At 42.3% G+C, this 13,718-nt stretch overlaps 1 protein-coding gene across 10 annotated transcripts in view; it reads right to left on the bottom strand.

The window, feature by feature from the left end:
• Window positions 1-686: 686 nt before the first annotated feature.
• Window positions 687-13,718, bottom strand: part of LOC120427680 (nuclear receptor coactivator 1) — a 340,351-nt gene continuing 327,319 nt past the window's right edge. For 3 of the 10 annotated variants that reach the window (XM_052707553.1, XM_039592606.2, XM_052707554.1), the window contains 9 exons: window positions 12,866-13,661; window positions 8,947-9,468; window positions 8,648-8,836; window positions 8,326-8,582; window positions 7,593-7,857; window positions 7,151-7,285; window positions 6,333-6,749; window positions 5,949-6,052; window positions 687-3,130 (listed from right to left, as the gene is read on the bottom strand). In XM_052707553.1, coding sequence (XP_052563513.1) covers window positions 3,056-3,130; window positions 5,949-6,052; window positions 6,333-6,749; window positions 7,151-7,285; window positions 7,593-7,857; window positions 8,326-8,582; window positions 8,648-8,836; window positions 8,947-9,468; window positions 12,866-13,661 — 2,760 coding nt within the window. In that variant the 3' untranslated portion in view covers window positions 687-3,055. The remainder of the gene's footprint in view (window positions 3,131-5,948; window positions 6,053-6,332; window positions 6,750-7,150; window positions 7,286-7,592; window positions 7,858-8,325; window positions 8,583-8,647; window positions 8,837-8,946; window positions 9,469-12,865; window positions 13,662-13,718) is intronic. The other 7 variants (XM_052707555.1, XM_052707556.1, XM_052707557.1 and 4 more) reach the window with 7 other exon arrangements.

The raw sequence follows: 13,718 nt of genomic DNA, 5'->3' as shown, positions 1-13,718 counted from the left end.
GTACAGCATCGCTGGCAGACCCTTTGCACCCAACGCCAGTCCCATCGTGCAACCCGGAACACTCCCGTTTTCATGAGTGTCTGTCCGGAAGCTACCAACTCGCTAGAGCTGGCCACTAGTGTCCCTTTTGACCAGCACAACGCGGCAAGAATCTTGCTTCCTCCACTCCGGGCGCCACCATTTTTTTTGCCCCTATCCGTCCGGGTGACGGAGAAAAATTCAGCAAAACAAACTGCTCGACTGATTTGACAACGAGAACTGTCATTTGCTCTTGACAGTTCTCGCTGTCAAAAAAATCGAGCAGTGTGATGCGAGAACGCAAGAAAAGGTAAGCCAAAAAGCAAGTTATCGCGGTTAACGCGCGTTAAAGCAAGTTAAAGCGGAAAGGTGAAAGTGAACGCTGCAAAGGTTTGAAAAGGAAGCTTTATCGCTCGGTTAGCGCGGAAGTGACGTCCCCCTCGTGATTATCACTAAAGTAATCATAACGTTCAATAGGGTTGTCAGATCTTCAATCTTTTGGACAAGTTGGAAAGGTCTTTCAAATCTCGCTCCTAACTATACCTACTATTGTGCAACTGAAAAAGGAAACTGTCATCAGAGGTAAAACGAAACAAGAAGAAGAACCAAAAACAACTAATAATAAGGACAACAACTAAGGACAAACGAAAATAAAACAAACAATTCAGTTTACTTTTATTATTAATATTATAACAATAATATATTTCGCCATCTTTTCTTTGCATAAAACACAAAATATAACTAACCTCAACATGTAAATGTATAATGTAAAAATAGCAATAATAATAAAATTAAATTAATATGTATCGTATAAGCATAATTATAAAATCAAAAAGGAGGGGGGAAGCTTCCGAATTAATGGTTCCATTATTTAAAAATATAAACGTGTGAATAATTAATCCTTGCTCTTGGGGGCGGCGTCTGTACACAGAGAAACACGCTGCTTTCCGTTTTTTTTTAAATTAGTAGCTCAATTATAGGTTGTGTTGGTAATTCGTATCAATAGTATGTATCCCTTTCTTTGCTCCATTTTGACCTCTCTTAATTTTTTTTTGCCTCACCAAACAGAACAACTCAGAATTCTTTACCAGCTTCCAGAAAATTTACATAAATTTACATGTTACAAAATATACATCTTTTTGTTTTTATTTTTTCAAGTTTTTTTTAATGAAGCAGCGTAAGCATTTATATGTTGTGTTTGTGTTTTATGTTTTCATGCCGGGGGCGATTTTCCGAGATTTACAAACATGCGATCGAAAACAAAACATAATGGTGAATTCTTGTCGACTTGCTGATTTGCGCGCGCGAAATTTCAAAGGGATAGCCAAAAAACATTCTGCTGAATATATATATATATTTATATGAGAGCATCACAAAACGTAAAAAATGTACAAATAATTACACCCTTTTATTGACCTAACCTTATCTTTCCTCACCTTTTTCTCTCCTTCTCTTTGTTGATAAATAGTGTGTTTATAATGTTATGCATGTATGTGTTTGTGTGTTTTGTGTATGTGTTGGATAAGAGGTACCTACGTAGTTTCACCTTGCTCTCTCTCTTTCGCGCTCTCACTTACTCTCTAAAAAAACTAGCTTAGCATTGATTTACCCTCTCCCGCTCTTTTCTCCTACAGTTCTCTCTCAATTTTCCACCTTTCTCTCCTCATCGCCTTGGACTAGGTCCGGCGATTTTTTCTTTTTGTTTCATTTGATGTTTCCATTGTTTTTTTTTCTATTTGTTTTGTTTTGCAGATAACCGATTGAGGTCGCGATCTCCCAAAAAAGAAAATAATTATCACAGCACACGTTCCTTTTCGGTATATCCTTACTCCTTCTCTCTCTTGTTCTCCTTCTGCAGTTTACTTCTCTCCCTCTCTCGAATTCAAACCCGGCGCCTACTGTTTCGATCGCTGCGACGTCACTTGACAGCAGCTTTCGCTTCGCTGAAACTTCAGCTGTCAGGTGACGTTTTCAGCAATCGAGTGGAGCGCACAATGTTTTTGTTTACTTTTCAAATGTGTCAAAAGAAGTGGGGGGAAAACACACACACACTGACGAAATGTGATGAAAGGTTAGATTTTTTACTCTTAGTGCCCTTATGTCAACTTCTGGTTGTTGTCAAATTTCTCTGAGTGGTTTTGTTTTGTTTTTCTTCGTTTGTTTTTCATTTAATGATTTTTGCGTTTGTTTACATGTAACAAATTGATTACTGCGCTGGCAACACTTATCTTCTCTCATCTATATAAATGCGAAACCGATGATTCGTGGGTGTTTTTACTCAATTTATTTCGTCTAATGATGTTTTTGTTGTCGTTTTTCGTTTTGCTCGCTTGCAAGTCTTTGGGTTTCGAAACGTCACTCCTTTTTTATCGTTCGTTTCGTTTTTTGCTGAATTTTCGTTTTTCTTCGATCCGTCACTTGTTGGTCGTCACTCGAATGTTTCCCCTTTTGATGTTGTTGTTTGTGTTTGTTTGGTTAATTTAGATACACTTTTTGTTCAACTTTAACACGTTTGTTTTTTTACTTTCTTGTTTTGTATTAGTTTGAACTAACGTTAGAGGTATTTCTATTTGCCTTACTTTGTTTTTAATTTACCTTTGTTTGTTTATCTCTTTGCTTAAGCCTAAATCAACTGTTTACTCTCTTTCTGTATATACTCTATAAATTACACATTTTACAATAACTATTATTTACACAAGGGGGGACCCCCTCAAACACCCACACACAGTTAACATCTCATCACATCACATCTCATATCATTTGTTTTTTTTTGTTTTCCATTACAGAGTGGGTTCAACTTAAGTGAATTTCTTTTTTTGTGATTTTCATCATTTTATTTTTTATTCCAAACGTCGCACAACAGATTTTTTGAAAAAAAAAACTTTTTGCTATGTTCTTGTAACATAATCAGAGAACGTGAAAAAAAAAACAAGTTAACAAAGAAAATAAAAAAACGGACCTAATTGGAAACAGCGTACCGTTCACAGCAGCGAATAATAAACGTAGGCGTAGTGAAACAAACACAAACTTTATCACTTTAGTCCGACAGAAGTTTTTGCAGAAGGAGGGATGAATTTTTCGGGTCACCGACTCGTATTGCCTCCGAAGAACTCTGGAAGAGAGAATAATTTTGCATTATAGTTTTGTTTGACCGGGATGTAGAGTTTGGAAAAAATATCAACAAAATGAATTAAACATTAAAATAAATATGGCGCGAGAGAGTTTTGTACAAATGAGAGAACAGAGAAGAAACTTGAAAATGAGTGGTAGAATGAGCGGCGGTATGATTTACACTGAAATGTTGGACAGAGAATGACAACAAAAAGTGGCGCTGATAGTTGATGGTTGGAAATTGTGAAAGTGAGGAAAAAATGCTTACACCCAAGCTTAGCCATGACAGCTGTCATAGCTCGATTTCCCTTTGAGTTCATTTTCCGAGTCTCGAGATTTAACTTTTTTTCAATTTAATCCTATTTGATTCACTCAAACCTCTGTAATTTTTAAATATTTTATTATCTTACATATTTAGTATTTTAAGCTGTGATTAACTTCGTTCGTTTAGGCTAGTATGGAGATCGGAAGGATAGGGGTCTAGAAACCGCTTTACGAACAGCAGAACAAAGGACAGGGAACGTTTTCTTGAGGCTTTTCTTCATCCTCTCTGGCTTGCTTCCGCTGCCGCTGCTGCCCATTTGAATTTTTTCTTGACCGATTCCTTCCGATGTGCATACACCGCTTTTACCTTGAAATGAATATTTTCATTTCAAGATAAATGAAAATTTAGAATAAGGCAGGGTAGAGAGGGGCTAATCACGACACTGAATTGTCTTATTTCATTCTATTGCAAATTTCTCATTAACATTTTTTGAAAGACTCCTAAAAGAATTGATGCCAATATTTGAACAACATTAAAAAGTTTTCAAACTATTTTTTCAGTTTCCTCGTCTTCTTTGAAATTCCAAATTAAATGTTTTCGAAACAAAAAAAAAATCATTCAGAATGTAGAAAAGAGTTTGAGAATATTTTTTCCAAATGAAATTTGCTCATTTTTCAAAGAAAAAATAACGTTTAGGTTCGAGTAAAATCCGGTTGTTTTTTTTTCAAAAAAATAAAAATAAAATAAAATAAAAGTCCAATAAATCAAATTAAAAAAAACACACCATTATTTCAAAAACCCCTTTTCATCAAAATAAAAAAAAAGCGAAAGAACCGTTTAAAAGAACCGCTCTTTTAAATTAGTGAACGAAAACAAACAACTCCTAAAAAGAGCGGGATTGCCCACCTCTAAGAACTGTATTGTTCAAGTAAGCAATTCAAGCAAAACAGTGAAAATTGACCAGTGAGGATTACAAAACAGCTGCCAAGGCAATGCTGTAGTGCGAAAAATTTGATTTGAAATTCAATCAAAAATCTGTGAGTCTTGATAAAAAGTGACAGTTCGTGAGTGAGATATCAGCTCGGCAGTGGTCGGCGGGGTTTTCAGCTGTCACAAAATAGTTGGCACAAAAACCGGATTTAATATGGAGATTTTTAGAAAAGTGGAAATTTTACCATTTTCCGGACAGATTTTTTTCTGTAGGGTTTTTAAGCATGCCAAATTTTACCATTGTTTTCTCCTCAAGGGAGTATTAGACTATGGCAAGCAAACAAACAAACAAACAAAGCGTTACGTTTTTTTCTAATTTGTCGATTTCGCTGGAACGACGCAACATTTTGGCAATCTTTTAAAAGCAATTTGTAGATTTTGTTGAGTTTGCAAAAATATTTTATGGTTAAGAGAAATCGATGAAATAAAAAGCGTAACGCCACTGCGTAAAAAGCGGTATCTCTGTAGTTTGACAGTTTGCAGAAATGTCAGCCTGCATACATTTTGTTATGTTTACAAGTTTGTCAAACTGTATCAAAAAAAGTGCCAGTTTGTTTGTTTGTTTGTCATAGTTTAAAACTTCCTTGAGAGTAACATTCCGCTTCTCTATCCAGCAGCGTTGTCACACGTACAGATATTCGAATGAATTCAGCAGTTATTCAATGAACTGATTTGTTCACCAAAAAGAGGATCATTTTCCCGAACTTTTGACTTATTCAGTTTGGGAAAATAATGTTTAGCTTAAGAGTTGAACTCGTTTAAGCATTTTTCATGTGCTCAAATATATGTACGTTGTAACAACGCTGCTATCCTGATTTTTAAGCGAAAATGGCGTTACGAAAGGTGCACGCCCGAAATGTCAAAATCGTGCAGTGATACCAACATTAGAAAATAAGAGTGGTTGTCATGCCTTTTGTAATGTGGATACCACTGCCACTGCCACGATTTTTGGAACTGGGTTTTCTCCGTGTAACTTAAATACCATGCTTCCACATGTTCCACTCAAGTCGAATTCTGAAACGGAATTCAGTTCGAATCGTATACGAATTCCGTTTCGGCCTCCAAATTGAGTTGACTGGGATGACTTGTCTTGAAGCGCAAACTTTGTTTCTAATTTCGCTGGCCGATGCAACCTCTAGCGTACTTAAGGGCACCATAACACAAAGGTGGACGCTGTACCCAAACTTTCATCGGTAATTAAACTTTTTTAAGGTGGTATCTGATTGCGGAAGAGTTGGAAAAAGGGCAAAAGTTTGGGTCTTGACTAGTTTCCTGAACCTTTTAAGGTTTCCATTACGGGAAAATCTGTGACCTTGTTTTTCCGAGTTTGCGACAAATGAAAAAAATGTTGAAATCATGGAAGATGCACTACGGATATACGTATACTAAATGACATTTCAACTAACAACTACAGGAAACGATCAGAGTGCAACCGGAAGGTATGTTCCTCATTCCACTACACGAACTGAATGCAGAACAGAGAACCAAAAACAGCGAGAGCGAGACTACAATAAAACTGCGCCAAACAGTGTGGTGATGATGACGGCTGATTGGGGATCCTTACTCGCTTCACGACCACCGGGTTCACGTTTTCATCGGCCGGCCACGACTCGTCGCTAGCCGCCAGCAATTTACTACTATCTAGTAACGTTCCTCCGGCCATCAGTTCTGGACCAAGGGAGGTGGGTCGAAATTTTGGGACAACGAAAAGAGACGACAACATTTCACACGCAAGCAGATAGGGATGAGAAGAAGAAAGAGAGAGAGAGAGAAAAGGTTTTGGGGGGAAGAGAGAAAGAGAGAGAAAACACCAGATTAGGGATGCGCGGTTTAGGTTAGTGGGTGCAACGACGGCGCTGTTTGACGACGTGTGGTGGTGTGAGTCTTGGATGGGTGGGTGTTGTTAGTTCGGTGGGTTGTGAACGAGGGACACTAAACAAACACTAACCTTTCGGCGTGAGGTGAAAATTGAATAGCATTGACGGATCCATGTCGCCCGCTGGATGGAGCAACGACGAGGACGACGACGTACCTGGTATCTGTGATGTCTGCATACTGTCCCCGTTGCCACCGATTCCACCACCGCCTCCTCCGCCTGAACTTGCACTACCAGGTCCCTGTACATTACCGCCACCACCGGGGCCACCGGGCGCCGTGGCCACCATTCCGGGCGACATCCCGATCGGACTTTGCGGTGTTCGCAGGCCGCCCGTTCCGCAAACACCGCCGGCGGCCGCCGCGTTCTGGGCCCTCCCACTGACCACCGCCCGCAGCTCCTGCCGGACCAGTTCCGACGAGTTTAACCCACCGGCGTTGGGGCCACCGTTACTGCCACCGCCACCACCACCACCACCGTTGGCACCACCTGCAAAAAGGGAGGAAGGTTTGACAGCGCTTCTTCGGAAGAACAATAACAACAACAAACAAACAAAATGGCGAACGGTCGGCGCGGATGATGGGTTATTTACACAGCCCGAGCGGTGGGTTAAAGTGGGTTTATTTACACACATTCAATGACGTTTGTATGAATGGAGGGCGAAAACAATTGCAAACGAGATGAGAGTGGGTGCAACAGACTGAGAACAACAAATAGAGACAGACAGAGGCAGGCAGAGACAGGGTGGGATGAGATGCGTTTGTTTACACGTGGTTGACAGCGGAGTGACTGTGACTGGTGTTTATGTTTTGGGTGGGTGTTGGTGAGTGCGTGTATGTTCTTTTTTGGTGTGTGTGGTGGGTTGAGTTCGGTGGGTGGGTGCTGCTTACCAGTTTGCACGCGATTGAAGTAATCGCCTGGTGAGCCCGCCGTGTGTTGCTGCATGGCGGCCTGACTGAACATCATCCCATAGCCACCAGCATCCGGACCGGGTCCATGTCCACCGTACGAAGGACGTGGCGATCCTGTGTGTGTATAAAGGAGGGGGTGAAACACGCCGTTTAGAGCACTGTCTTCAACCACTCAACCCCGCCCCTCCCCTCAAACGCCCCCATCTCTGTGTTCAACCACTAAACGCACCCCCCAGCGATTCGCTATTGTTCTCTTCTACCCACCCCAAGGTAAAATCATTCAGTTACGCCGCATTCAAGTAAAAAAAAACTTCTCTCTGTTATAGTGTGTTGGTGTTGGTTGGGCAGTGGGACTCAAGCTCTCGCACTCAAAAATGCAAACCTCACTCAGCGTTCAGCGCGCAGTACTAACTAAACTCACCTGGCAGATGCTGGGTGGCCTGGGGCGGAACGCTACCCTGGCGCTGGAGCCTCATCTGCTGGGCGGCGGCGAAAACGGCGGGGTTGTTGAAGTTCTGACCGGGCTGGGAGGGGCTCGGAGGCCCCGGGAACCCACCGCCGTCCACCGTGCCGCCGAACGAGCCCTGCCGGGGCGTTCCTGGCGAGTTGAGCGATCGCTGCCGCTGGGGCGCCACAAACTGCTGCCGGCCGGCGGCCGCCGCTGCTGGGTTGTAACCGGGGATCGTCTGGAAGGGAGCGAAGATTGTATTTTGTCTGTGCGTTTTGTTCAAATCGATCAATATCAAGTTGGGGTGGTCCGCGGGGTCGCCCCGAACGATCATTGGCTTTGTGACGGCCCCATCTACAACCAGCGTAGCCGGGGACATCGATTCGGATCGTAGTTTTGGCTGAAAGCTTGATTTATGGCGTAAAGTAGTTTTGATCCAAGCTGGTTGTAGATGGATCCTTTACGGAGGCGCTAAATATGCGGGTAGACTCCACAGACCGCTACAATGTGATATTGATTAAGAAAATATCGCTTTTTCGCCAAAGTTTAAGGTTTTAGTCAAAACTTCGATCCGGATCGATGTCCCAAATTAGCTGGTCGTAGATGGGACCTCTACAAACCCAACGAACGTTCAGATAGACCCCGCGGACCACTTCAACTCAATATTGATCAACTTCAGCAACACCAAAAATCACACCCAACTCACCGATAGCTGTGCATTGAGCATGGGGTTCTGCTGCTGAATCGATAACCTTGCGTTGGCGTTCTGCCACTGCTGCTGCTGCTGCTGTAACGCGTTCGGCTGCGACACCTGCGGATTACTGGCGAACGGCGGCTGCCGTGGACTCAACTGCTGACTTCCGGGCGTTCCCGGCTGCTGCTGCTGCTGCTGCGGGAATCCACCCACCTGCTGCGGGGACATCCGATGCACGGGGTTGTTGTTGAACGGACTGCCCTGGAAACCTGGGGAAGAAATTTGTTCGAGGTTAGGTTGAGAAAGTCAGGACAAGGAGTTCGGGCCGTCAAACCTGTCTGCTGCGGGCTGAGCTGCGTCCGCTGGTTCGGACTCAGCTGCTGCTGCATCAGCTGGCTCGGCGAGAACCCGGGACTGAGCTGGGAGTCCGGCACGACGCTGTTGGCGCGCGTCAGCGACACGTTCGGCGCCACCGTGTTGTTCAGCAGCGACTCGATGTTCTGCATACCTGGAGTTAAGCCCACTGGAAGGGTTAGTAAAAGGGAGAGAGAAGAGAGAGGAGGGTGGTTTGTGGGTTTTACTTGTACTCTACTGAAGGGGGGACATGTGTTTTTTTCTGGGTCGGTAACTTACGGTTCATGTCGGCATTGGCCGTGGCGTTGACGGGGACGACCATCTGCTGTTGCTTCTGTTGCTGCAGAAGTCGCTGCCGCTGCTGTTCCTGGTGGATTCGTTCGCGCTGTTGCTGGTGGTTCTGCAGCTTCTGGATGGTGAGGGCGTTCGGACCGCCTCCGGGCGCTCCGTTACCCATCTGGCCGCCGGAAGGTCCACCTCCGGAACCACCACCACCACCTCCGCTGGATCCGGTGCTGGACATTCGCACCCGGGGTGTGTACACCGGTGGTGGGGTGAAGTTGGGATTTGGGGTCGTCGGAGCTTGTTGGCTACCGCCGGCGGGAGATCCGCCCGGGGCCGACATTCCACCGCCGTGCATCGGGTACGCTGGTGGACTGCCGCTGTACTGCATTGGCGAGGTGACGTTCTCGATTTGCATCAGCGACTTTTGGATCGCGTTGATCGCCAGCTTCTCCTGGATGTCCTGCTGGCTCGATTGGGAGGGAGTGGCGGATGTGGATGACTCGATGGAACTTATGCCTGGTGACGGGAGGAGGTAACAAGAATAATTACAATCAGTCGTTTTCAGTCGATACCTGGTGATATCATCGAAGGCACGGCGGTGAGTCAGTGATGACTCAGTTAGCTTAATCTTCAAAGAACGCCTCTTTATCAAGAAAATTTATTAAAATATTTTGGAATAATTGTGAGATACAATATACACACGAAGATTTTTTTTACCGAATTCGGTAGTTAAAAAATCGGTAAAGGTTAGATCGATAATTACCGGTAAACCATCTGTATAAGGCTTTCTAGTCAGAAATTTACCAACACATTCAAAGTATGTTTACATGACAGCTGGACGTTTGTTTGCATCAGGTTTCCTATCTCTTTCTAGCAAAAAGTTTTTGTCAGGCGACTTCTAGCTGGTTTTTTTTGACTGACTGCCAGATATGTCAGCCAACATACTTCGCAGGGCTGTGACAGCTACAGCTCGATCATTGTTTGCATCAGGACACTGTGACGAGTTCGTCATTTTTGAGTTAAATTACATTTTTTTCACTGGGCCTAGAAAGCCTTATACCGCAGTTGAAAATTCGGTAAACTTTACCGAATTCGGTTAAAAAAATCTAAGTGTGTATGGCATGTTATGATCTACCTTTTGAACGAATAAAATAAATGGAGGTCAAACAAATGTTAATACATTATTTGAGAACTTTGAAGATTTTTTTTTATTTGAGAATAAAACAATATTAAAATTCTTGTCAAAATATGCTATTAGCCTATATTATCATGGGGGTTCCAAAAGGCAAATCCATTGTGCAATTATTTCAATATTTTTTTTTGTTTTTCTCAAAACTGTAGCTTAAACTGAAAATCGGGAGCAACATTTGAAAAGGGCGGATAAGTATTTTGAAAGCTATTTTGCAAATTCGGAGCCAACAGGTACTTTTTTTTACAAAACTCGTAATTTTAGATAAAAGCTGGCGTCCCCAATTACATAGTAGCCTGTAGTCTTGGAATTTTCAAAATGGTTCCAGCTGCCAAAATACCGCCAACTAGAGTCAATCTGGACTACAGTCTGAACTCTAACTTCTTTATATAAACTTATAAAAAACCTTCTTTTAGATTTTAAATCATCATATTTTTGCATAAATCACGAACATTATCACAAAATGCCACATTTTTTAATTGCTGAAAATTTTATTATTTGATACTCATATTAAGCAAAATTTTGCATGGAATTTCACTGATTTAAATTTGTATTAACTTTAATTTTCATAGAAATATTTTTTTAAATATTTTGTTTTAAAAATATTGTGGATTTAGCTCATAGCTGGATTTTCTGGCATCTTCTCACGGTCATTGGAAATGGTCGCCCAATTGGTGTGAAAAAATTTAATTCTATAAAAAACCATGGATCAACATTTTTATCTTTCATCACTTCTCCGACAGCAGTAATAATAGTTCCAACTTGCTCGCAAATTTTTAATTCAATCGGAAAAATCTTACTTTTCTTCAAAAATGTTTCATTTTTAACCACATGACCACCCCTAATTCTGGCACGATGCCGCCCTCATGCGACCGCGCGCTCTGTTTGTTTGTCAACAATGCTGCAGCTTGATGGTGGGACAAAGTGAGGGGGGAGAGGTTATGACACTTTTACGCCCGCATCTGGCCCGCCGCCTATTTCGACGGTCGTTGAGCCGGAGGTCGTTTCCAACGACCGAATCTAGTTAGAAACTGGTCGTACAATACCCAAATTGGGTCCTAAAATGAAGCTTAGATTGCTAATATTATTGTTTACAGCGATAAAGCTTATTTTTCTGAGTACAATGACCCTTTGTACGACCACAAAGAGTTTAAAATGGATTTTTTAATCATTTTTGAAAAATTAATAACGCGGTCCTTCTTGACAGAAAAGTTCCTACTTGACAGCTCGTTCCAAGGTGACCATAGTTGTTCCATCGAAAAAATGTTGTTTTGTCATTTTTTTTGCTTTAAAATGAAAAAAAAATGATCAGAAATGGAATTTCATCGTGTTTTCACCGTTGTACAGAAAAAAATGATATAAAGCTTTAGTACCCAATTTAAAATAAATCAATATACACACTGAAATTTTTTACCGAATTCGGTAAAGCTTTTCGAATTTTCAATTACTGAACAGATCGGTAAAGTGAAAATAACCGAATTCAGTAGAAACATACCGAAATTTGGTAATGAGGTTCATTATTGTTCATCATACAATCGAAATTCATTAAAATTTTGATCATTTTGACAGATAGTTTACCGATCTAAACTTTACCGATTTTTCAACAACCAAATTTGGTAAAAAAATCTAAGTTTGTAGGTATCAAACGACACAAAATTTTGCATAGATTTTCGACGATTTTGAACGTTTAATGTTTAATACTAACATTTTCACACTAAGATTTGTTCATCGAATTCGGTAAATCTACCGATTTTAAACGAATGAACAGTTCGGTAAACTCAAAACTACCGAATTAGGTAAAATCTTACCGAAATTCGGTAGAGAAGTACATTATTGTTCATCTTGTCGAAACTACCCTTAATAAAAAGAAATAGTTTTTTTTAGATCCAAGATGGCGACCAAAATGGCGGTGAAATGTTTTGTTCATGATTCGGATAAACGAACTTTGGATAATCTAAAATTCTGATAAACGAGGCTTCGGATAATTAAGTCTGGACTGAATTTTCAAAAAGACGATATTTTGTGTTAATTTGTAGATTCCTCTTGTTAGTTTGTAAAAGTCGTAACAGCCATCATGACCTCCGACACTAAATTGATTTTCTCTAAAACTATTCAAATTGTCATTGAAAAGCGTTTAAAGAATGTGCTAAAAAACTAATTCAGAAAATGAACGACACTCGATCGAAAAACGGGTTTCTTTTCAAATGGCGTTAAGGCTCTATTGAAAACTATCTTTACACTAAAAATTGTAAAACAGTGAAAATTTAGTGTCGGCAAAGTCGAAGTCAAAGTCAAAGTCAAAGTCAAAGTCAAAGTCAAAGTCAAAGTCAAAGTCAAAGTCAAAGTCAAAGTCAAAGTCAAAGTCAAAGTCAAAGTCAAAGTCAAAGTCAAAGTCAAAGTCAAAGTCAAAGTCAAAGTCAAAGTCAAAGTCAAAGTCAAAGTCAAAGTCAAAGTCAAAGTCAAAGTCAAAGTCAAAGTCAAAGTCAAAGTCAAAGTCAAAGTCAAAGTCAAAGTCAAAGTCAAAGTCAAAGTCAAAGTCAAAGTCTTTTTTTTTCGATGTCTCCTTTTTAATTTGATCCCAAAAATGCTCAAAAGTGATTTGAATCGACCTCCAAATAATCGGCCTTCGGATAATCGAGGCTTTGGACCGTACAGTGAAAATCCAATCCAATCCAAAATTGTTGAAATCATAGTTGCTAAACAACAAAATCATGTCGCACTTACCTAGTAAACTATTGAGTTCGCTGTCGACAAAGTTCCCCTCGGGTGCGATGTCGATCACGTGGTTAAGTATTTCGTTCAGCTCCGAGTCCCACTCGGGCATGGGCGTGCTGGTGGTGCTGGTCGCGGACGAGGGCGTGGCGAACGTCCCACTGCCCACCGACCCGATGCCCGAGTCCTGGATGGCAGGGGAGAAGTTTTGCTGGCGCTGCTGGGCCGCCGCCACAAGATGGGCCTGAAGCAGTGCCTGTTGCTGGGCTTGGACTTGCGCCTGTTGCGCCTGCTGCTGCTGGTGTTGGCTGAGGTAGATATCGGATGAAGTAGGTGGCTGTTGTGATTGTGAAGGCATTGCTTGCGCTTTACGCAACTGCTGTTGGTGCTGCTGCTGCTGCTGTTGCTGAAGCCGCAGCTGATGGTTCATCTGTTGTACTTGCTTCAGATTATTGTTGCTAGTGGTCAGGTTGTTGTTGTTGATGGTCTGCTGCTGCTGGTTGGGGGGCGTCGAACTCGTCACGCTGGCCATCTGCCGGGCCACGTTCGAGATCGGGATGTCCGGGATGATGCGGTTCAGCGGCAGATGGCCGGGCAGGAGCGGGGTCGGCGCCTTGGCCGGGTTCGCCAGCAGCGACGCCAGCATCTTGTTCTTTTCGCACAGTTTGGACGGTTTGTCGGAGGGCCGCTTGGCCGCCCCGCCCTCGTCCGGCTCGTTCGAGGGTCGCTTGCGGTCGTTGCCCTGGAATCGCAGCATCTGGATCAGCTCCTCGTTGTTGAGCGGGGCGGGGTGCTCTTTGGGTTCGTCCTGAAGGGAAAGAGGGAGGGATGTTCGGATTATTCGAGAATTGTCCTTAGATCAATC

The sequence above is a fragment of the Culex pipiens genome, chromosome 2, assembly GCF_016801865.2.
Source record: "Culex pipiens pallens isolate TS chromosome 2, TS_CPP_V2, whole genome shotgun sequence".
Taxonomy (NCBI): Eukaryota; Metazoa; Arthropoda; class Insecta; order Diptera; family Culicidae; genus Culex; species Culex pipiens.
Note: the sequence above shows the minus strand (reverse complement) of the source record. Positions and strands in the feature narration are given on the sequence as shown.